This window comes from Camelus dromedarius, chromosome 8 (assembly GCF_036321535.1).
Source record: "Camelus dromedarius isolate mCamDro1 chromosome 8, mCamDro1.pat, whole genome shotgun sequence".
In the NCBI taxonomy this organism is placed as follows: Eukaryota; Metazoa; Chordata; class Mammalia; order Artiodactyla; family Camelidae; genus Camelus; species Camelus dromedarius.
Genome location: NC_087443.1, coordinates 68,896,214 through 68,918,524, shown reverse-complemented (window position 1 = coordinate 68,918,524; position 22,311 = coordinate 68,896,214). Strand labels below are relative to the sequence as shown.

General features: G+C 47.3%; 1 protein-coding gene and 1 long non-coding RNA gene across 5 annotated transcripts in view; one reads left to right on the top strand and one right to left on the bottom strand.

Moving 5' to 3' along the window:
* Positions 1 to 22,311, bottom strand: part of VWA2 (von Willebrand factor A domain containing 2) — a 44,887-nt gene that overhangs the window by 10,542 nt on the left and 12,034 nt on the right. For 3 of the 4 annotated variants that reach the window (XM_064488458.1, XM_064488455.1, XM_064488457.1), the window contains exons 3-8: positions 19,974 to 20,048; positions 18,536 to 18,669; positions 12,797 to 12,906; positions 6,102 to 6,296; positions 1,936 to 2,069; positions 1,216 to 1,348 (exon numbers count right to left, since the gene is read on the bottom strand). In XM_064488458.1, coding sequence (XP_064344528.1) covers positions 1,216 to 1,348; positions 1,936 to 2,069; positions 6,102 to 6,296; positions 12,797 to 12,906; positions 18,536 to 18,669; positions 19,974 to 20,048 — 781 coding nt within the window. The remainder of the gene's footprint in view (positions 1 to 1,215; positions 1,349 to 1,935; positions 2,070 to 6,101; positions 6,297 to 12,796; positions 12,907 to 18,535; positions 18,670 to 19,973; positions 20,049 to 22,311) is intronic. The other variant, XM_064488459.1, reaches the window with a different exon arrangement.
* Positions 7,655 to 22,060, top strand: LOC135321840 (uncharacterized). The gene is made up of 3 exons (XR_010381988.1): positions 7,655 to 8,138; positions 10,333 to 10,375; positions 20,549 to 22,060. It is a non-coding gene; the product is annotated as an uncharacterized LOC135321840 (long non-coding RNA).

The window sequence follows — 22,311 nt, the reverse complement described above, 5'->3', positions numbered from 1 at the left end:
ATTCCCCAGGACCTGGGACAGTGCTGGGAGCTTAGGAGAGCCTCTGAGAGTTATTTCTTGAACGAGAGGATAGATGAAAAGCCTACTGTATGCATTATTCTCAGATCCTACAAATAGCAGTATTTCTACATATTAACTCGCTGTGTGCTCCTGAACTCCTCTCGGGCAGGTCCTGTTACCACCTGCCGCCCCTTTCCGAATGTAGAAGCAGACAGTGGGAGGTTCCCAGCTCATTAGTGGTGATGCCTCCAGAGTCCCACCTCAGCACCTGGGAGGCTCTCTCTGGACCATGAGCTTCTTGTGGGCAGCGACTGTGCCATCTCCTCATGGCACACTGCCTGGCTCAGAGTGGTCACGTAGACGTGGTCCCTGGGGAATGAGGAACCTGCCTCCTTTCACTTGAAAGCTCGGGTTTCAGAAGAGAGCCTCCAGTGGCCTCTGACATGGCACAAGGCCCCACTTCCTCTGATCCACGTGCGGGGCACAGCCCTTTCCTGCCAAGATGGCATCTGGACTCTGCATCGGCCCAGCACGGCCCTCGTGGCTTCTCGGCCAATCCATCTCATGGCTGTGTGAGCACTCTAACCTCATCACTGAGGCCAGGCCAAGGGGCCAAGATGCAGCTGATTCAAATACTACCCTGGCCCTCCAGAAAGCACGAGCGGGCAAGCTCACAAGTTGCTGACCAGGTGTAAAATGGAAAGTGGTCCGGATAAAGTGCCGAGGGTCAGTGTGGGGATTTGCAAGGGAGTGGCTGACAGCAGGGCAGCAGGTGCCCTCGTATGCCTGAGCTCCAGTCCTGAAGAACCCAGCATCCCCCAGGGCTTCCACAAGTGGAATTTGGCCTCTTGCCACACTCAGCCTCCACAAATGTGGAAACTGGTTCTCAGAGGAACCGGATTACCTGGCCACTATCCCAAGTCCAGACCACTGCTCAACTGGATCAGTTCTTGGCTGACTTACTAGGCTTCCAGAATGGCTGGGACCCCGCTCCCCCGGGCACCTGAGCAGTATGTCTACAAGACTCTGACACTGCGTAGCTGTGATCCTGCCTGTGTCCCCAGAGCTCTGTCCCTGGCTCCCTCCCAGGTCTCCTCCAATCCCTGTCGCACGGTCAAGGCTCCAGAGAGCTGTTATCCCTGCAGCTTGTGAGCACTCAGACATGCCCTCCCAGGCTGTGCCCTTAGGCTCTGATCCCAGACCTTATGGACAAACCTGGAGAAGGGACAGAGCGCAGCCAGCATGGCGTCGGTCCCCCGAGATCCTCTCCAGCATGGGGCGTGGCCGGCAAGCTCCCTGACTGTCTCCAGTGTCTTGCGCTGACAGGGGTGAGGCTGGACCTTGCATTCTGTGTCCACAGTGCACAACCGACGGGGAAGGCAGGCTTACATCTCCTTCCGAAGCCGTAGTTCCACCACCCTCAGCCCTGGCTCTTTTGGGGCACAGCACATCAGGGCAGCCAGTCTCAGAGCATCTCTTCTGCACAGCCCCCACCCACACAGCTCTTCCATCCTGTGCACAGATAATATACTGCACTCCAGCTCCAGGATGGACCCTGACAAAGTCTACGAATACAGGGATCTCACCCCCAAATGAAGCTTCCCTGTGCTGACCATGGCACGGGAGTTGGCTCTTCCTCCCGAGCAGGGGACAGGCACGAGGGCCCTGCCAGATCTGGGTTCCAAGCCCTGAGCCTCTCTACCCAGCAAGACAAGCTCACAATTCCCAGCCAAAAAACCCACAAGGGCCAGCCCAGCAAGGCAGAAGAGAGCAAAGTGCCCCAGGGCCAAAGCTCCTGGGCCCCATTCCTTGTGCCTTCCCTCCCTAGGGAGCCTCCTGAGTCCTAACCTCAGGCCTCCGGGAACCCTCCCCAGCCCACACCCAACTTCCATATGGGCAAGGCCACCCCTTCCCAGACAGGACAGACTTACTTACCTGGAGAGGTGATGGTGCAGATGGCAGAGCCACTGAGGGTGCTGAAGAGGCCGTTGGCAGCGTCCTCCACCTGCTCAGCCATCAGTATGTGCTGCTCCCATGGCTCACTGGCCAGTGTGTGCAGCTCCTCCCACCTGTGCCCCGGCCCCCAGCAGAGAAGTTACAATGACTGGTCGCTCCGCACCCAACCTCCTCCTGCCCACCCGTCTCCTGGACCCCGGGCTCCTGGTGGACAGCACCACCACCCACTGACGCAGGAGCCACTTCACTGCAACCTCAACCATCTAAGATGCATGTAAGGTGCAGAAGTAACCCAGAGAAAGACCTCAGTAATGCTCAGCTGTGGGTCAGAATGTGCACATGCTACAGTCCATGAACTTCCTCAGAGGGAGTTATCCTGAAAGTGTCAGTTGTCTGGTTTTGTAACCCATAGCTGATGAGAAAAATGTAAGAAAGAAAATGAAGGAAAGTGGTTCTGGGTGACAGCAAGAGAAGAACAAACAGGTATAGCTAGTAACAGGGAAGAAAAATCCTAAAGAATTATAAACAGTGGCAATGAGAACTCACAGGCCAGCAACGTGAGGCTGTGTACTCAGACAACCAGAGGGCAATGTTAGTGCCCAGAACAGAAATGATGTGTGGGATCATGACCCTAGGGCATGAACAAAGGGTTAAATGATGTTGGCAAACCTGTTTTAAGAAGACAAGGTAGTCAGTAGTGCATATAGAATTCTGCCCATCAAAAATTCATCAAAACAGACCAAAATCTGGCAACATGGCAAAAACCTCATTTATCTCTAAACTTCACTTAAGTAAAACTCTCCATTCTCCTCTGAAGCCACAGAAGCCAAACATTTCCCCAGTACCTAGGAGAGCGCCTGGCACACAGAAGGGGCTTCTCAGTTCTGGCCTCACATCAGCATTGAGTGGGCAGCTCTGCCAGGCCCCACCCTTAGTTTCCCCAGCCCCCAAACAGACCTTAAATGCTCCCTCGGTAATTTAGGTGCTCAGCCAGAGTTGAGAACCATCAGAGAAGGAGCGCAATCTACAGGACAAGGGGGGAAGAGTCTGAAGCAGCATCCGTCCTTCATCTCACACAGAGCCTCACGCTGCCCACAGCAGCGGTTCTCAGAATTTGGCGGGCATCAGAATCACCGAGGGCCAGAAAAAACACAGATTCTGGCTCCTTGCCCCAGAGTTTTGGATTCAATGGGGTGGGGCCCGAGTTTGTACATTTCTAACAAGCTCCCAGGGGATCTGACACTGCGGTCCAGGAAACACACCTGGAGAACCGCTGGTCAACAGTGAGCCAGTCTTTTGCTAGGAGTTAGGGGTGGGGGTCTGGCGGGCCTGGGAGCCTGACAGGCTTCCTCAGAGGTTTCCTGTGTCTGCAGCTTAGGCCTTCAGATCTGAATAATGCCCCCTCTCCTGGCAATGGCTTCTTGACTTCTCCAAGCCAGAGATGCTCAACGTATGGTCTGTGGGTCATTACAGGTCTCCAAACTGTTTCACCCTGGTCCAGATTCCGATAAACACAGACACTAAGCATTTAGAAACTGAACTGTACGGCAACTTAAACTTAACTGTACGGCAACTTGACAGTCATTTTTTGTCTGTTGGGTCAAGTAATAAGCATTTGAACTCCTATTCTGTCTTTGTTTTTATTTCATTTTTCTAGCAATTCATTTTTATTGTATTTTTGTAAAGTATCAGTCTATGATGGACTAGAAAACAAAACACACTGGACCTTCACCCCAGATGGTTTGAGAAGCGCTACTCCAGTGAGCAGCTGAAGAAGCCAGCCCGGAATGGGCCGGTATTTACACCCTGTGGCAGACCCCATCCTCAGTGACCAACCTTTGGGCAACTACTATGGGCAAGGTTCTCTATTAAGCATTGCCTGGGCACAAGGGCTGTCAGGGAACCAGGAGGTCACATCCCCTCTCCTCTCTCAAGGGGTTTACGTTCCTTATATCTGAGGACAGCCAACGACAAGGCAGCTTGTGTGAAAACACCAGCTTATTGGCCAGGACAACAATGATGATGGTGGTGGCAGCGGTCATCATCACCACCAGGAGATGGCACAATCCAGGGCAGCCCCAGGTACCTGCAACCTGTCTCTTTCTGTCTCTTCCCTCTTTCTGACCTGCACACACGCAGGTCCTCGGTCCTCCTCTCACTCTGTGTTCATGCTCTAGGTCATCTTACTTAGGTTTTAAGTACCATCCTCGATCTGAATCTTGATGCCTGTCCTCTCTCCTAGGCTCCAGACTCTTACATCCAGCTCTCTACTTAGCTTCTCCACTTACATGGCCCACAGGCCTCTCAACCTCGACCTGCCTGAAACAGAACTCAATTTCCCTTCTTCCTTTCCCAGTCTTTCCCATTTCAGCAAATAGCACCTCCATTCACGACGGGGCTCAGGCCAGAATCTTGGATTCTTCTCTCACACCCCCACATCCAATGCACCAGTCACTCCGCTGCTCTGCCTTCAAAGTGTATCCTAGGTCCAGTTGTTCCTCAGCAGGGCCACAGCTGCTCCCCTACTGCAAACCACCGTTACTTTGCATGTGAGCTGTTCTGAAGGCTTCCTAACTAAATCCCCCACTTCCCCTGTTATTACTTCTCCCTCTGGCCCACCCACCGTTCAGTGTGATCTTCTAAAAATGCAGGCCAATTCATGTAATTCTCCTGCACAAAACCCTCCAAAGACTTCCCAGACTACTCATAACAAACTTCAAAGTCTTTACAATAACCCACAAAGTCTCTAGGCCTGACTCTTGCCCATCTCTTCTGCCTCATTTCTTGTAATTCACCCCTTGCTTGCCGGGCTCCAGCCCCTCCCTGACTGTCTTACTGTTTCTGTACCACACTACACTAGCTACTGCCTCAGGACCTTTGCACTTGCCATCTGTTTGTCTTGCCTTCTCTTTTCCTTGATATTTGGAAGGCTTGTTCCTCACTTCACTCAAGTTTCTGCTCAGAAAATCAACTTAGAGGAGACTTGCCAAATCCAAAACAGCTATCCTCTTCTGTAACCTCTTACCTAGTTTATTTTTCTCCTTTGCATTTTATTTCCATCTGGAATTGTATTACTTTTGTTCATTCACTTGTGTATTATCTAGTTCCTTTCTTACAATGGAAGCTCCATGAAAGCAGGACTTTGTATTGTTGTCTCTGCATCCTCAGAATGTAGAATAGTTTGGCACGAGGAAAACAACCTACATCTATTGATTGAGAGAATGAATAAAGTACAGTCGGCCTTCCATATCCACAGGTTCCTCAGCCACACACTCAACTAACTGCAGATCTTGTGCTGTGTTTATGATCCGTGGATATGGAAGGGCTGAGTAAAGGACTTGAGCATTCGTGGATTTTGATATCCTGGGAGGGAGGTTCTGGGACCAATCCCCCATGGATACGGAGGGGTGACTGTACTAAAATTAAGGAAGAGATTTCTATGTATAGGCACAGTGCCCAAAGTCATTTTACTTGACACCCATAAGAACTGGAGGTCCATAGAGATCATCTCCATATTTAGGGCTGAGATCACTGGGGACCTGTGCCCCCTCCCCTTCTTGGAATGCACATTCCAGCATCTAGAGAAACGTGGTTGGAGGAGGCAGCCAGGCCCAGACACCCACTCTCCTGGATTCAGGAGCGGACCTGAGACTCAGGCTAGTCGGAACACTTTTTTGGATCATTCAACCTGAAACGGGAAATGAGTCTTTTCCCTCCAGGTGGGGCTGGGAAGATGCGAACTGGGGTGCTGCCCACATCCACCATCCCAGCTTCTGGAGAGAACCAGGCTGAGCGAACAGCAGAGATGATCGGACCCTGGGATGTCAAGAATCTTACTGGCACTGAAGCCTCTGACCCGCCCAGTGCAGTCAGGGGAGTCCATGAATTTCAGTTTCTGCCTGAATAAATTTAAAGCACATTTCCAGCACTTGAAACCAAGTGTTCAGACTAAATAAAAGACGAAGCAAATGCGCTCAGACTTCCAAAGACTTGGAGCTCCCCGTGTGCCGACAACAGTACCTCAAAGTGAGGAAAAGATAGATCCCAGAAGGGCCAGGATGGTTTCCCCAGCTCCCCTCCTTTCCCACGGCTATGAAGTCCCCAGGCTGACCGAGAGGGTGACCCAGGGTGGCGAAATCTCTTACCTCGGGAAGCGGACCCCCACGGCAAACACAGCGACGCCCCTCTGCTTCAGCTGCTTGGCTGGCAGGGCCACGTGCCCTTGGGACCTCCCGTCAGTGACGATGACCAGGACCTGGGGCACAGAGGCATTTCTGCCCCCAGGGAACCCTTTGCGCAGGAGGTATTTCAAAGCGTGGCCTGTCTCTGTGCGCCCTCCTCTGAACTCACCCAGAAGGAAAAGAGAAAGAAAAAGTCAGCGACCCACAGGTGAAGCTGAAATGAGAGCCTTCTCCCAGCAGAGGCTCAAAGGGACAATTCTAGCATGAGATATACACGTCCTCACCATCTAAAACCACAACCATGATGAAAAGGAATAACCTCGCTGGACTTAATATTTATTAGCCCATTTCTGTTACGTTGTATAATGTCATTCTTCGTTGTTTATGTGTTCACTTTCTCTTCCCACTGATGGCTCTGGGGACAATTCTCACTGTTTGTCTAACACCCACCTCCCATCTCTACCAGGCCCTTCTTGTTACGGCTCAACGTCTCCTTGGGGTGGAAAAGCAGATAACAGAGCTTCTTAAGAATCCGTGGGCATAAAGGACGGGGCTCTGATGCCAGGATCTGATGAGGATCGATTCCATGATCAGGCCTTTCCGGCCCACTTCCAAGTTCAGCGTTGAGCGCTGGAAGACTGACTCCTCTGACTACTTTCAGATCAGGGCAGGTTACAAACATCCCACGACATCAGGACGCTAAGATTCCCTAATCCTCACAGCCCAGTTGTGGAATCCCAGCTCAGAATCCCTACTAAATCTCCCCAGAGGAGGCTCACGTACACGTCCTCAGAAGGTGGACTGCCAGCTCCGAGCATCAACCAGGAAGAAAGTAATGACTCACTAAAATACACATCTTAGGTAAAACCTTTCGGTGGATGGTAACAGATGAGGAATCCCCTGCTCAGAGACCAGTGACGCGAACTGCTAGCATTTACTGTGCACTTACCACGTGCCAGGTGCTACTGTGCTAAGCACGTGTGTGTGTGAAGGCGCTTGCCCGTACAATTCTCACCACGGCTCTGAGATCGCGGAGCTCAGAAAAAGGCCTTATCTCAGGTCACACGGCTCACAGGTGGTGGAGGCAGAACTTGAACCCTGGATCCTTCCAGACCCCAAGTTCTTAACCGTCAGGTTAAATAACCAGTCAAGTCACCTGCCTCTCACCTGACTAGCAGAGGTCAAAGCTGGAGTTTAAAACCAGTCAGGCTAATTCCAAAGCCAATGGTCACTCCTCTCCAGGGGCTGGCAAATTACAGCCTGTGGCCAAACGGGCATGGAAAACGGGCCCCCGTGCATTTGTGAGCTCTCTGTGCAGATACCACGTGGCCGGCAAAGCTGAAAATATTTACTCTATGGCTCTTTACTGAAAAGGTCTGCTGACTCCTACTTTGTCCTGTTCTGCCTAAATGGTCACAAAACTTCTCCCACAAAGCCAGGAGCTCCCTGTGCCCTCCCCCTGGCAGTGCTCCCCTTGAGCCTCTGGCTGTGGCCCTGCATCCTTAATTTCTCAGCCGGACTGCTTTCTCTCCTCAAAACACAGCCCACCCCCTCTGCCATCTGATCATCACTTCTTTTCCTGTACCCTCAAAGCTTCAGGCCTGGGGTGGGGGGCGGGGAAGCACTTCTCTGCAATTCTGTTCTCATTTTGCGTATAAGTCCTGGGCCCCTCCAGAGATACATTTTGTTTTTCTTTTTCATTTCTGGGTTTCTGAGTGGGTCTGGGCCCCGCTCTTCATAGCCACCAGCCTGTGGTTGGAGATTAATTAAATTTCAAGGACACAAGAGCCCAGGCCACAGCTCCACTGGCCTGCAGGGCGTCCATGCTCCACATGGCTCAGCACACAAATGCATGTGCCGTCCACCCTCCCCACCTCTGCACCTAACCTGCTGGCTTCTGACTCAACCGACCGAGCTCAGCGGAGATTCCTGACAGCTTCTGAACACTGGGAAATGAGAAGAAACCCTGCTACCTCCACTCATCCTGTGGAATATTTCTAGGTGAGTCTGTTCTGACCTCAGCATCTGGCTCCAGACTAGGAGGTCTGGGGCCAGAGTCTCAAGATTCTTCTCATTTCTCTCCAATAGGACTAAACTAGGTAGAAAGAAGTTCACAGATGGATGGCTGTTCATGATAGCAGTGCATGGACTGATTAAGGAAAGGGGCACAGATATGAGGCCCATGATACACTGGCCAGCTGAACCTGGCAGTTATCTAACCTGAGACTCCGTTTCCTTCCCTGTTAAAGTTGGGAAAATAACAGTGTTATTTGAGGATTAAATGCTGTGCCCAGTGTGCGCTCCATCAGTGGTAGTTATAATGAACCAACTAGCAGCTTATTCTAAGTTCATCTTTTGAACTAGTCTCAAGTTCTAGTTAGCATAAAAATCCCTCAAGAGACTTAATGTGGATTCTCAGATTCCATCCTTCCAGAATCCCAATTGGTAGATGTGTGACCAGACTTGAGAATCTACAGTTTAAACCCACCTCCTCTCCCCCTACCCCCAGTGATTCTGATGCAGGCAGTGCAGGCAACAGACTCTGAAAAATAATTCCTAAGAAAGCTCACTATAGGTTCAGGGATGCTGATGACAGGAGTTTTTGTTGGTAGTGGTTTTGGCAATGGACAAAAATCCTAGAATCAACCTCAGTGTGTCCTTTTAGGGGCTTGATTTAATACATGGTGATAGCTCAATTCATTCGGATTATTACATAACCATTAAAAAGGATCAACATGAAACATAATGCAGCTTTTATGAAAAATACATACTAAATCATATTAAGTTAAAGACAGCAAAGTGCTTTGTAATTTTAACTATTCTAAAAGCTATTTTTAAATGTTAATATGGTTTAAAGAGGCCAGAGATGGCTATAAAAGGCTTTGTGCTAATGTAAAGCAGTAACCTATTTCTGTACAGCTATCTAAATACAGTACAATTCTGATAAAGCTATAGGCAGGGTCCAAAACCTTCAATCCCAAAAAGCTCAAGAGTCGTGTTGTTGTGAAATTAATGAGATGATGGAACCAGCTCGCACAGCCCCCTGGCCAAGGTTCTAGGCATTTGGGAGTCAATGGCTGGCCATGTTTGAGCTGATTTTATGTTATCGTGGGGTGCAAGACTGGAAGGGTTGGTTGTAATATTCTTTACATTTATTACAATGTAGAAATATCGTGATTGTCACGGTGGTTTCTTAGCCATTTTAAAACACGCTTTTGGGGGACTGCCTTGGTCTGGAAAGGCAAGTGTTCTGGGTTTTGGACAGAGCTGTGCTAATCAGTCCAGAATTTAAAATTACACTGAAGGCAGAGGGCAAAGAGTCCTGGGGAGGTCAACACTCCCATTTGGCCAACATTTCCTCTGTTCTGGATAATAAGGATGTCTTAACACTCAGTGTCCTCAGTGACACTACAACCGTGGCCAAAAAACCAGTTACTGCCTCCTTGCTCTGTCTGCTGTCTCTTACAATCACCCTGGGATACACAAGTGGTCGCCATTCACATCCCCAAGGAAGAGCTGACCTTGTTCAGACACATAAAGAGGGGTCTTTCTACATTCCCAGTGTCCTCATCCGGCACATTCTCAATGCGTCTCTGCATTTCATAGGTCATGAATAATACTCTCCAGCCCTCAGCTGTGACTTTCAACCCAGCTGAGAAGGGGCTCAACTAATTACTTAGGGGGAGAGTGGGAAAGGACAGTCCCACGGGGCCTAATGGATGAAGCACTGTGACCCTGTGGTTTTGGCCAAGTCACCTGCTCCTTCTCAACCTCGGTATCCCCCTCCATGAAATAAGGGGTTGGAAGAGATACTAGGTGACTTCCAAAGTGCCTATTAGTACCAATTCACTGCTACTGGCTTAGTTTTTCACATGAGAGGAGGGCTGAGTTATCTGAGTCGAAATCTTCCAGTTTTTGACTTTCAGTCCTAAATTTAAGCCAGTAGGTTACTTTCTCTCCTGCAAATGTTTGTGTGCATATAATGGTTTCTTCTTTAACAATAAATCAATGATATAATTCATATACCATAAAATTCAACATTTTAAAGCATACAATTCAGTGGTTTTTAGTATAATTTGGTTGTACAACCATCACCACTACCTAAGTCCAAAATATTTTCATCACCCCAAAAAGAAGCTGTTAGCAGTCACTCCCCATATCCTCTGGCAATGACTAATCCACTTTGTCTCCACAGATTTGCCTATTCCAGTCTATTTCGTAGAAACAAAAATCATACGGTATGTGGGCTTTTGTCTGGTTTCTTTCACTTAGCATGTTTTCAAGGTCTATCCATGTTGTAACATGAATCATATCATTATTCCTTTTCATGGCTGAATAATAGTCCACTGCATGGATATATCATATTTTATTTAAATCCCTATTTCAAAAAATTGAATATATTTGACATATACCATTGTGTAAATTTGAGGTGTACAATGTGTTACTTTTACATCTTTATCTACCATAATATTGCCATTAGCAATTGCCATTGTAGCAATATTTATCACATTTTTTTTATTGCTTTCATGAATTCTTCATATATTTTGGATATTAGCCCCTTACTTAATATATGGTTTACAAAAATTTTCAGTTCTGCAGGCTGCCTTTTCATTTTGTTGTTTCTTTTGCTGTGCATGACTTTTGAGTGTGATGCAGTCTTATCTGTGTATTTTTGCTTTGATGGATAAATTACATTTTGCTGACCCATTCATCCACTGGGCTTTTACACTGTTTCCATTTTTTGGCTATTATAAATAATGCTACTGTGAACATGAGTGTACAAGGTTTTGTGGGGGTATATGTCTTCAATCCTCTTGGCGTGGAGTTGCTAGGACATGTGATAACTCTAACATGTTGAGGAACTGCCCAACTGTTTCCCAAAGTGGCTGCACCATTTTACAATCCTACCAACAGTATACGAGGGCTCAGATTTCTCCACATCCCTGCCAACACTCGTTACTGTCTGTCTTTCATTTTAGCCTTCTTAGTGTGTGTGAAATGGTATCTCATTATGGTTTTGATCTGCCTTTCCTTAATGGCTAATGATGTTGAGCATCTTCTCATGTGCTTATTGGCCACTTATACATGTTGTCTGAGTAAAAGTCTATTCACCAGATTTCTTATTGAGATGATGAAAAAGTTCTAAAATTAGATTATGGTAACAGTTGCATAACCCTGAAAATGTACTCAAAACCATTGAATTGTACGTTTTAAATGTGGGAATTTTATGGTATTTAAATTATATCTCAATAAAGCTGCTTAAAAAAAAATGAGTGTATATGACACTCTGAGGGCAGGGAGGCAGTGGGGAGAGAACTTTCAAAGGTGCAGATTCTCGGTATCACTGCCCAGAGTGATCCAGCGGCCGTAGGAGGCAGCCCAGGCACCTGCACTTTGACACACTCCCTAGGCAATTCCAACCCAGACCATCACCGAGGACCTCACTTTGACAAGTACTGCTCGGTGTGTCTGGGCCCCAGATATGGGAGCGAGGCCACCTCTGTTCTCTACAGGAAACATTCTTGGAGGCCCCAAGGTTAGAAGGCTCCTCCAAGGGGACACAGAAAGGTCAGTGTACACTAACACCATTTAAAAAAAATATTAATGTCCTTTTCCCTTTGAACTTTCTTGTATTTGACTTGCCTCTCATTCTGTTTACGGTACTCAAGGGCAGAGGAAAGGGCTGGGATAAACAGCCTAAGATTAAAGTCACTGGGGGGGGGGGGACTCTGGAACGTGGGGGCCCCCAAAGTTCCTGCTGTGTCCAGTGTGGGGATTCAGGCTTATTGAGAGTACTGGGAGCTTACAGAGGCCTGAGGCTGATAAAAAGACCTCAGAGCTTAAGGGTATTTGCAAGTAGAAGTGACAGCTGTAAATGGCTGGGACCATGGACTTGAGTGGGACTTCAGTAGACACTAGGGGAAGGGAAAGCAGAGATCAAAGAGGATCCGGAGATCAGAGCGGCAAGCGGCAAGTAAAGGCATTCTTCTGTGAGCACTTATGAAGAACACTGTGTATGTGTGGATGTGCATATACATACATATGCATGTGTATAACTCATTCATATCCATACAGCTGTAAATGTAATACACACATATATAAAATATTTATACACAAAATATACGTATACACACATATGTATGTGCATATACACACATCAGCTGACTTGTGATGTGAGTAAAATTTTGACCCACCATGTACATATATTTGTAGGATGTGTATGTACACGAGCAAATAAACAGCTATTTATCATTCTGAAAGCACTCTCAGTAACAGAGGAGCACTGACTCTTTTTAGATCACAAAAATGAGGCTTGGAGAAGTGTGGTGAATCATCCTGGCTGCGCAGTCACCAGGGACAGTACTGGGAAAAGGACCCAGTGTTCTCCCTTCCACCCACCTCATGCTCTTAACCTATCTCCACCCTCACTAGCCCTTTCTCCCAGGTAACTGACACAATAACAGCAATTTTAAAAAAACCTGCATTTAAGTTCCCACCTGGGACATTGTCATGTAAATGATAAGGGGCAGCCTTGAGAAGGGAATTCACATTACCCACAGCCCTCTCTCTCTGAGGTTAAGAGCCGGGCCAACCCTTCAAGGGCGATTCTGAGAGAAGCTAGCTTCATCCTAACCATGGCAGCATCTGGTCACACTTACTTGAAAACCATCCCCTTGATTTTGGCCTTCACTTCCTGTTGGGTTGAAAATGCATCCAAGGGGAATTCCAGACGAGGAGCAGAACTGAACTGGACAGCTCCCACCCTGACCTGCGGGGGGAGACAGAGGGCCCAGGGGCCAAGAGCAGGGTCAAGTCACAAACATCCCTAAGAGGAAAGAAGGGACGAGAAAGGTTAAGGCCCCTGCTTCCTGCCCACTCCCAAACACCAGTGCTGGAGCCTTCTCTCATGTCCCGAAAAGAAGGTTCCAGAGACTCAGTGGAGAATCTGGAAGGGGACTGTCACATCTGCCTGTACTCTGCACTGACTACCACCAACTCCACCCCCATCCTGACAGCTCTCTGGGCTGAGCTGTGAGTGCTTTAGGGGTCTTTGCTCACACTTACTGCCTGCCTCCCCGGTGTAGGCACTGTTTTAAGCCATCTCAACAATTATCTCATTTAATCCACAAAGCACTCTTCGTACCCACATTACTGCTGGAGAAACTAAAACAGAGGCTACAGACCCGGCCCAGGGCTAGTAAGGAAGGGACTTGGTGGCCAGGATCCTCACTAAGGCTCAGTGATGCTGCTTCCCTTCTCAGCAGGCCTTCAGCAAACCACCCGCTCCCACCCTCCCTGGGATGCCACAGAAACTAACCACAGCCACCGTCACTGGTGGCTCATCACCAGCCGCAGCCACCACACACCCACCTTTGTTGAGGGGATCAGCCCTTACAGGCCTGCTCCTGCCAAGCTAGGGAAGGGCCCGATCTCCAGACTGGAGTCAGACTGGGGGACATGCAGCACCCTCATCTGAGACAAGCAACACTGGAGCTGGAGTTCCTTGGCAGTGGAGAGAATAAGAGCCACCAGTGGTCCCAGGTCTTGCATCTTAATGCATGAGACCACGTGAGAAAACCCAATGCCTTGCAAAACTGGAGAAGGGAGACGGAGTCAAGTCACTCTCTGGACCCTTAAGATTGGCATGTGTCAAGCAGAGAAGAGTTGAAACATTAAAGTTTCCTCTCGAGGACCTAACCCCTGCACCTTGTCACTGGCTCTCAAAACTCCTGGAGAAACTACACTCTTAGTTAGTATTCTCAGAACCAGCCCCAGTTCTGGCCAAGATTGCAAAAGGGCCAAGGGATTCATATTTAAACAATGATGCAGACTTTTGCTACGTGAATTCCTTCTCTACTGATCCCTTAACAGGCCTGGTGGTTGATCAACACACAACCACCTCACCAGGCTGGCTGCATCTGCTCCCAGTGAGCACAGCCCATCAGACTTTCCTTCCACGGGAGAGTCCTAGGAGGGGCCTCTGGGCATCTTAAGGAAAAAGAAAATGAAGTTTTAGGTGGGCACGTAGGGGAGAGGGACACTGAAAAGCAGAACAGTAGAGAACCTCAAGAAAGAGTTTCTGAGAAGCGACCTCTGTAAAATCTCCCTCAAATTTAGCATGTTGCTAAAGGGTCATCTCAGATCAGTGGGGAAAAGACGGTCTAGTCAGTAAGTGATATTGGGACACCTGGAGAGCCATCTGCAAAAGAATTAAGGGTAAACTGCAAACGGATTCCAGATTTAAACGTGGAAAATGTGACCATAAAAGTTCTGGAAGAAAACTTGAAAGAATTCCTTTGTAACTTCAAAGTAGAAAAGACCTTACTAGGACTTGCAATCCAGAAGTCAGAAATGAAAATCGATAAATCTGACGAAGAAAACTTCCACAGGGCAAAACATACCATAAGGCAACCAGAACAGGAAGATAACATGAAAAGTTGCCGACTCATGTCAGAGATAAAAGGTTAGTTTCCCCAATATATAAAGAGTATCTAAGAATTGATATGTAAAAGATCAACAGTCCAACAGAAAAATGGGCAAAGGATATGAACAGAGATCGCAGGAAAGGAAATGCAAATGGTTCCTTAGTAAGAAGAGATGCTTGACTGTGTCACCCTGAGATGTAGCAAAAAGCCAGATACGCTTACAGGGGGAAATAGTATCCTCAAACACTGCTGGTTAAGAACATAAATGTCAAAGCATGCATAGAGAGCAATTTGTCAAGGTTTACTGAAAATAACAAATGCATGGGGCTACTGGGAACTCATCCTACAGCTGTACTTCCACAGGTGTGAAACGACATATTTACAAGCTCACAATGTATCTGTAATAACGGATGTCTATCAACAGGGAGCTGGTTAACTAAACCTTGGCAAATCCTTACGACAGGAGCATTAATCAGCAATGAAAAATGATACATGGCTCTATTAATACCTATACTACCTATCTATCTAGACATGGAAAGACTCCCAAGACAATGCGAAGAGAAAAAGGCAATATATAAACACTACGTACTGTGTGGTACCCTTTGTGTAAAAAGGGCAAAAATAAGAGCAGATATTCACATTGCTTGTATTTGCATGAAGCGATTCTGCAAGGATGCTCACAAGACAGCAGGCGGGGGGGGGGGACTGGGCAAATACAAAACGTGTGGGTGAAAGGGATGCTTTTCATTGAATGTCTTTCTTTTTTAATCATGTGAATGAATCACTTAGTTTAAAAACTCCCTTGAGACCAACAGCTGGGTGTGTTTAATTGAGTTAAACAGGAAGGAGCCAACTTCAAAACAGAAGCTGGAAACAGCCTGAGTCAGTAGTTAAGGCATTTAATTTAATTGGTGGTTTGGGAGCAAAATTGTTACCTTTTATCTTCAGTTTACTGTATGCTCAGAAGCCAGCCCGCCCAGACTTCTCAGCACACTGTAATCAGTCCGCTCCAATCATTATATTAGAAGCCAGGAAGTGAACTTCTCAGCTTCAGTGTTAAGAGGAAGACTTCAAACACCTTACATCCACCTCAGTAACAAAGCCCCCATAAAAAGCCTGCATTTACAGCTACTTGAAAATTTCCGCCTGGAACGTAAAATAAGGTGCACATCAAATCTCCTTTGTGGGGAGATAACAAGACGGTGACACCAAAATGCAGCAGCAAAAACATAAAACCTGAAGCCACAGATCAGACTGAACCGTCTGAAGTCACCCTAATGCGAAGAGCCTTCGCCAGAAGTCCCAGCAAGTCCGAGCAGCTTGGAGGTGGAGGCGCTCACTTGCTCACGAAACAGACACCCAATTCCTCTGCTCCACACGTCTTGCTTTAAGAAAGTTTTCTTGGGACAAACCCAAATACAAAACTCCCTGAACCCCCAGATTCCATCTTCTCAATAAAACAGAGCCACTAGGCACCCTCCTTCTCATGAAAATCAAGTTCCCTCGAATGGGAATGTCCAGGCCTCTCACTGTTCTGTTTCCCTGTTGTGGCCACTGTCCCATTTGCCAGTAGCTAACCTAAAAATGCCACATTCTAGATGTGGTTCAGCAACATCGAGACTAAATTCCCTGAACTCTGGGGCCTTGTGGGTTGGGATAGCTGCTCCCAACAGCACCACCCATGAAGTTTTTTTTTTGTTATAGTTTTCTTATCCTCTGTTCGAGGATGCTGAATTCCATCAGCACCTCCCACTTCCACATACACAGATACGCACACACCTCACCATGTCGCCAGCTGTCCACTTGCTATATGACTGGGACAGCAGAATGTGAAGTGCTGGGCTGAGAGTCAAGAGGCCCAGTTCTTCCACGCTTAGTTCTTTTCGAAGATTGCTGTGTGACCTTAGGCAGTCACTTAGCCTCTCTGAACCCATTTATTCATCTATAAAACATTCTCTAATACTCCATACAGCTCTTCTCTTCCAACTTGCCATCCACTGGGGTCTCCAGGCCACTCATTTCAGGACATATTACATCCCTGCTAAGGTCAACAGTGTTTGATCTTTATGGCTCTTCCTCTATGAAAAACTAGTGAAATGTCATAAAGAATCACTTCCTTTTAAAAGCAGGGCAGTATGTGGAGGAGGGTAGAGATTCAGCAAGCCTTGGTCCTGACCCTCTCGGGGTCTGTGATGGGTTGACTTCATGGCTGGAACTTCCGTGTTCATGGAATGACGTCAGGTATAACTGAGCGAGACAGCCTGAGAGCAATGGGCTCCCTCCCCAGACGACATGCCATTCTGGAGAAAATCTGGCCCTCATTAACAGCCACTTTGGCTCCTAAATCCTAAAGGGTTTTCTAGGATTAACCCAGGAATGTCATCTTGGAAAACCATTTCCTTCCTCAGTCTGTATGTGACTAGTCCCTAATTCAAGTAATTATGGCTTTCCAGACCAAAATGCCCTTCCTAAATTTTTATCTGATTTTTGAGTCAGTTCACACGGTTCAAAATCCATAAAGTATAATGAAGTTTACACCCATGAGTCTCCCCCTGGACTCATGCCCCATCTGCTCAGATCCCACCTTCTCCGTCAACTGGAAATCACTGCTCTTAGCCTCTCACAAATCCCTCCAGGGTTTTTTGATGCATATACAAACGAATACAAATACAGACTTTTTTCATCTCCATTTTTCCTAAAAAGTAATATATTATAAATACCATTTGCACCTTTCTTTTTACACTCAATTTATTTTGCTGTCTCTCCATATCAGAGAATTTCCTCATTCGCTTTCTGCAGCTGCCCTGTGTTTCATTATATGAATGCACCATAATGGACATATCTGTTCCCTGAGAGCGGGCATTTGGGTTGCCTGAAATCTTTACAATTACAAACAACACCGCGATGAAAAATTTTGCACGTGCATTATTTTGCACCTGTGGGAGTATCTGTGGAATACATTACGGGGTCAGAGTCCAAGCCTTTGTCATTTTGATGGACATTTTTAGATTCTTTTATAGAGGCTGCACACTCCCCAGCAGTGCATGAGAACACCAGTCTCCTACAGGCTTGCCAAAGGAGCACGGCACCAAATTTTGGATTCGCTGCTAATCCAGTTAAGTGGAAAATGGTATCGCAGCTGGAGATTTGCTATTACATTGAGTGAGGCTGGGGATCTCTTCCTATGTCAAAGGGCCATCTGTGTTTCATTTTCTGAGAACTGTGTTCATTGACTGTTTTTCTACTGAGCTGTTCCAAAATACCTCTTTTAGCAACAAGAGCTGCAGCTAGCACACTCTGCTGGTATCTGCTGACTCGCTATCTAGAACCATGAAGAACAAGAAATGCAGATACTGGTTGGATTCATCAGGCAGGAGCTGTTCCTTTCAAGTAAACAGAGGGGAGGAGCTGTGATTCATAGTAAGACTCTAATCTTCAGAGGTAGTTACAGTCTTTGTCTGTCAGCATGCTTTCCCTTTCCCACTATTCTGCAAACACCACCTCCCTTTCTAGCGGGACATCCAGTGTTCATCCACCCCCCAAGAATGTGGGTGAAATGACTCAAGTCTGGCTGGACAATCTCTTCCCTCTGACTTCTGTGATAGGTCAAGGAATTGTCATGTGACCCATGCCTGCCCAATCAGAGCCCTCCTCAGGGACTTCTACCAGTTCCACACAGAAAGAAGTCCACTCTCTTTTTCCTGGTGTGACGAGCTCGAAGGACAATGCAGGGCAACTTTGCTATGAAAGGAAAACCCGCCTGGGAAGGATGCCAACCAAGGAAAGCAAAATGGAGAGGAAAAGGAAAAAGAGAGGGGCTGAGTCTTCGGATCCCATTACGTCTGGAACCAGGATTTACCCCCTTGTTCTTCCTGGTTCTACAGGCCAGTAAATGCCCTCTTTTGCTTAAGATGGAATTTCTGTCACTTGCAACCAAAGATGTTGTAATACAAAGACAAGACTTCCACTCACCTTCCTGAGGTTGATGTCCAGAGCGTCACAGACCGTGATGGCAAAGTGCTTGGACCTTTCAAAGCTCCCTTTCCCGACGCTGTGAGAGCCGTCTATCAGAAACAGGATGTCCACTGCAGCCGAGCACCACATCACTAGGGGAGAGTGGGATAGAATGGGTGACAACCAGCTTCCCTGCTCTGATCCAAAGAGGACCTTACTACCAAATATGAGTGGAGGGGAAACAACCTTGTGGTGGGCCCAGCTCCTCTTAGCACAATGGTGGAAATAACATTGGGCAAAGTCTGGGCCAGATGCAGCCCTCCCCTGCAGCAGAGAACATGCATCTACCACGGGCAGAACGCGCGCAGACAGGCCCTTCCATGAAAATCTGTGTAATAAGGAAAGAGTCTAATTCAATAACACTGAGTTGCATGAGAGGAGTGGCTACTGGGCCAGTGAGGAACACCCAACAGCCTTGGTTCCTGCCCTCAGGGGTCACAACCTAGTGTGGGACACAGCCAGGCACCCTGGTACGTAAGGTCGCATTACCCAAGAGGCTAAGTAATGGTAACCAGCACTGACTGCACCTTTCCTGTAAACCAGGTGCTACCTTAAACACTTTATACTTATTAATTTATTTAATTCTCATAACCACCTTGAGATTGATTACTATTTTTTAAATTTTTTCAACAGTTATATTGAGATACCATTCACAGATAAGTCGCCCATTTACAATTCAACGGTTTTTAGTACATTCACAGATACAGCCTACCACCATCACAACCAGCTTTAGAACACTTTCCATCTCCTCGAAAAGAAACCCTGCACCCTTTAGTGATCAGCAACCCAGCCCCCCACCACCACCCTTAGGCAGATTTACAGTGTGTCTTCCTGTTGGAGAGATGAGGAGAGCAGGGTACTGGGCAATTCGGTACCTTCCCTAAGGCCAAAGTACCAGGAAGTGGGGAAGCCAGGAATCGAAGCCAGGCCATCTGGCTCGAGTCCACACTCATCCGCTCGCCACAAAGATGCAAGAGAGGAAGTCAGAGAAGCACCAATGAGAAGGCGCCACCAGGAGCAGCGAGTTGGGGGGTGTGAGCAGAGAGGGAGGGAGGGACGTGCAGGGCGGGTCAGGCTTGGGCACACTGAGGGGATGCCGAACAGGGCGGGCAGAAGAAGGAGCATGGTAGAAGACAAGGCTGGCTGGGTAGATGGTGGTCACCTGACACAAGACCTTGAAGCAATGACCAAGAAATTCAGCAACAAGGATTTACCTAGGGATTTTACCCAGGAGAGGAACTTGGTCAGGCCCCTGTCTGGGGAAAATGACTCTGTCCACAGCATGAAAAAAGACAGGAGTGGGGCAGAAACTGTCTGGAGTAACATGGCTTCTCTTGGGTCTGTCACACAGAGGCCGAAGATGGCATATGAAGGGTGGAGTAAAACATGGGCTTACTTTTGCTGGCGGCTGAAATCTTCCCAATGGTCTCCTGGCTTACGTGGACTTCCTGCAGAGGGAGGGATGGGGGCACTAGGAGAAAAGACAGCAGAAGCAGTCATAACAAGGCAGAGAGGAGAGGAGTTGCCATTGCCATGCTATGTGACCAGAACCAACGGGGAATAAGAGAGAAAACAGGAAGGTCGAGGGGTTTAATGACATTGTATCTTAAAAATTACCAGATGGACAACACAAACAGCCCCCCCCACCCCGCCACCTTCCCAGACTTCTATCAAGGATCTTTACATTTAAGTTTTTTCTTTCTTTTTTTTTTTTAGGGGGTGGGGTACTGGGGATTGGACCAGGCCCTCACGCATGCTAAGCACATGCTCTACCACTGAGCTATACACCCACCCCCAAGTATCTTTGCATTTAAATTTGGGTTTTTTGAAGAGAAAAATTAAAAGTACATACAGAGGGAATATAGACAGCCAGTGATTCTGACGAGTTTTGGGGTTTGTTTTTTTACAATTCAGTGACACTTCTCCTTGCTTTAAAATATTTTCTTCTTTTGTCTTTTTCTGCTTTTGAAGCAAGCTCTCAATTACAAAACATCAAACTACTCTTGAAAATGCCAGCCACCGGCACCGGACGGAGAAGCCCACAAGGAAGGACAGAGAGCGGCAGGTGACAAGAGGTGGGAAGTGATTCAAGCAGTGGTTACAAATGTTCACAGGAAGCTAAAGCTCTCCAGCAGGTTGTGCCCTAACGTTAGCACAGGTTAGGCTGGTCACTACCTCGGCGAGTGGCTTCAGTGTGTTCGGGTTCAGCGTCTACACGCCAATACAACTTCTTCCAGTTATGAGCTCTTGGCTTGCACTGATCACAGGATGGCCAGAGGACACCAGACCAGTTTGTCAGTTTTTCAAAATGCTGTCATAGACCCAAGAGATGTACTGGGAGACTTCAGGAGCTCCACACTTCAGTGACAGCGAGTGACTGGGATTTCCTGGCGGGATACGTAGCTCGGCCAAAATCCAAACGCCATTAGTGAGCTTCAGGGATTGGTACGGCATGTCCTGCCCTTCCAGGTTCCTCTCGGCAATAGTATAAACATTGTTGTTTTGCAACTTGCTGGAAACAGTGTCAGCATTTAAATGACATTCCTTTATCTGAAACTTTGTCCCTGGTGAGGCATAAGAACTGGGTGCCCCTCTGGGGTACAGTTTCTTGACATACAAATTAACCTTGGATGTGAACAGACAATTTATAGAAGAAAGAGAATTTGCAGAAACGCACAAGGGAAATTTTTCAAACAGGTGACAAAACACTTTGATTCAAACAGTGGGATACTCTGTTAAATATGAAATTTAGATGATCAAGCTATAAATTTAAATGCAACTGGGAAAAGATTAAATTAGGAAAAAACTTTTCCAGCGGTGGTACTGTAAATTGGTACATACACCCTTTTGGAAAACAACGTGGCCAAATGAAGTAAGTCATAAAAAGGCTTATATCCTTAGACCCTGTAGTATCACACCTGGGAATTGATCCAAAGGAAAAACAACTTTAGAGACGGGAAAAGGCACATTGAGACACTCCCTTTGGTGTTATCTGTCTGAGGAATGCTGCTGATAACAAATATCCGAAGAGACAGGACTATGAGTAAACACTGATATATTCCTTCAAAGCAATGAGTATGAACAAGGGCTGAAAAGTTTTGGGGTACGAAGTGCGTGAATACATTTTTTGTTCTTCTATACAGAACCCAGTAAAACTGTAATCATGGCCTGTGAGCAGTCAATAACTGTTTACAAAATAAACTTTCAGAACAGGTAATGGGTCAGGACTGCTGAACGGCGAGCCAACCGTGATGGAAGTCCTGAAGACAATGAGGGTGCCACTTGGAAGGATTATCTGAGAAGCCAACTGTGCATGGTCGATGTCAGAAGTAAACGTGCAGATGCTCTAAAAATGTCAATGTCCAGGGGAGGGTATAGCTCAAGTGGTAGAATGCGTGCTTAGCATGCATGAGGTCCTGAGTTCAATCCCCATTACCTCCTCTAAAAATCAGTACACCTAATTACCTCCACTGCAAAATAAAAAAAAAATAATTCAGTAATAAAAATGTCAATGTCCTATGAGTAAGCGCAGAGGACACAGAATGAGGGTGGGCAGAGCCCAGGAGCAGGACAGCCCAGGAAGGGGGGCAGATGAAGGAATGTGAAATGGGGGGCTGCTGGGAGGTAAAGGTGGGGGTGCAGGAGGCGGCGAGGGAGGGAGGTATCATACCACACAGGGAAGTTGGGTTCAAGAGGATTTGCAACTGCCAGGACAGTGGGAGTGGTCCCAGCTC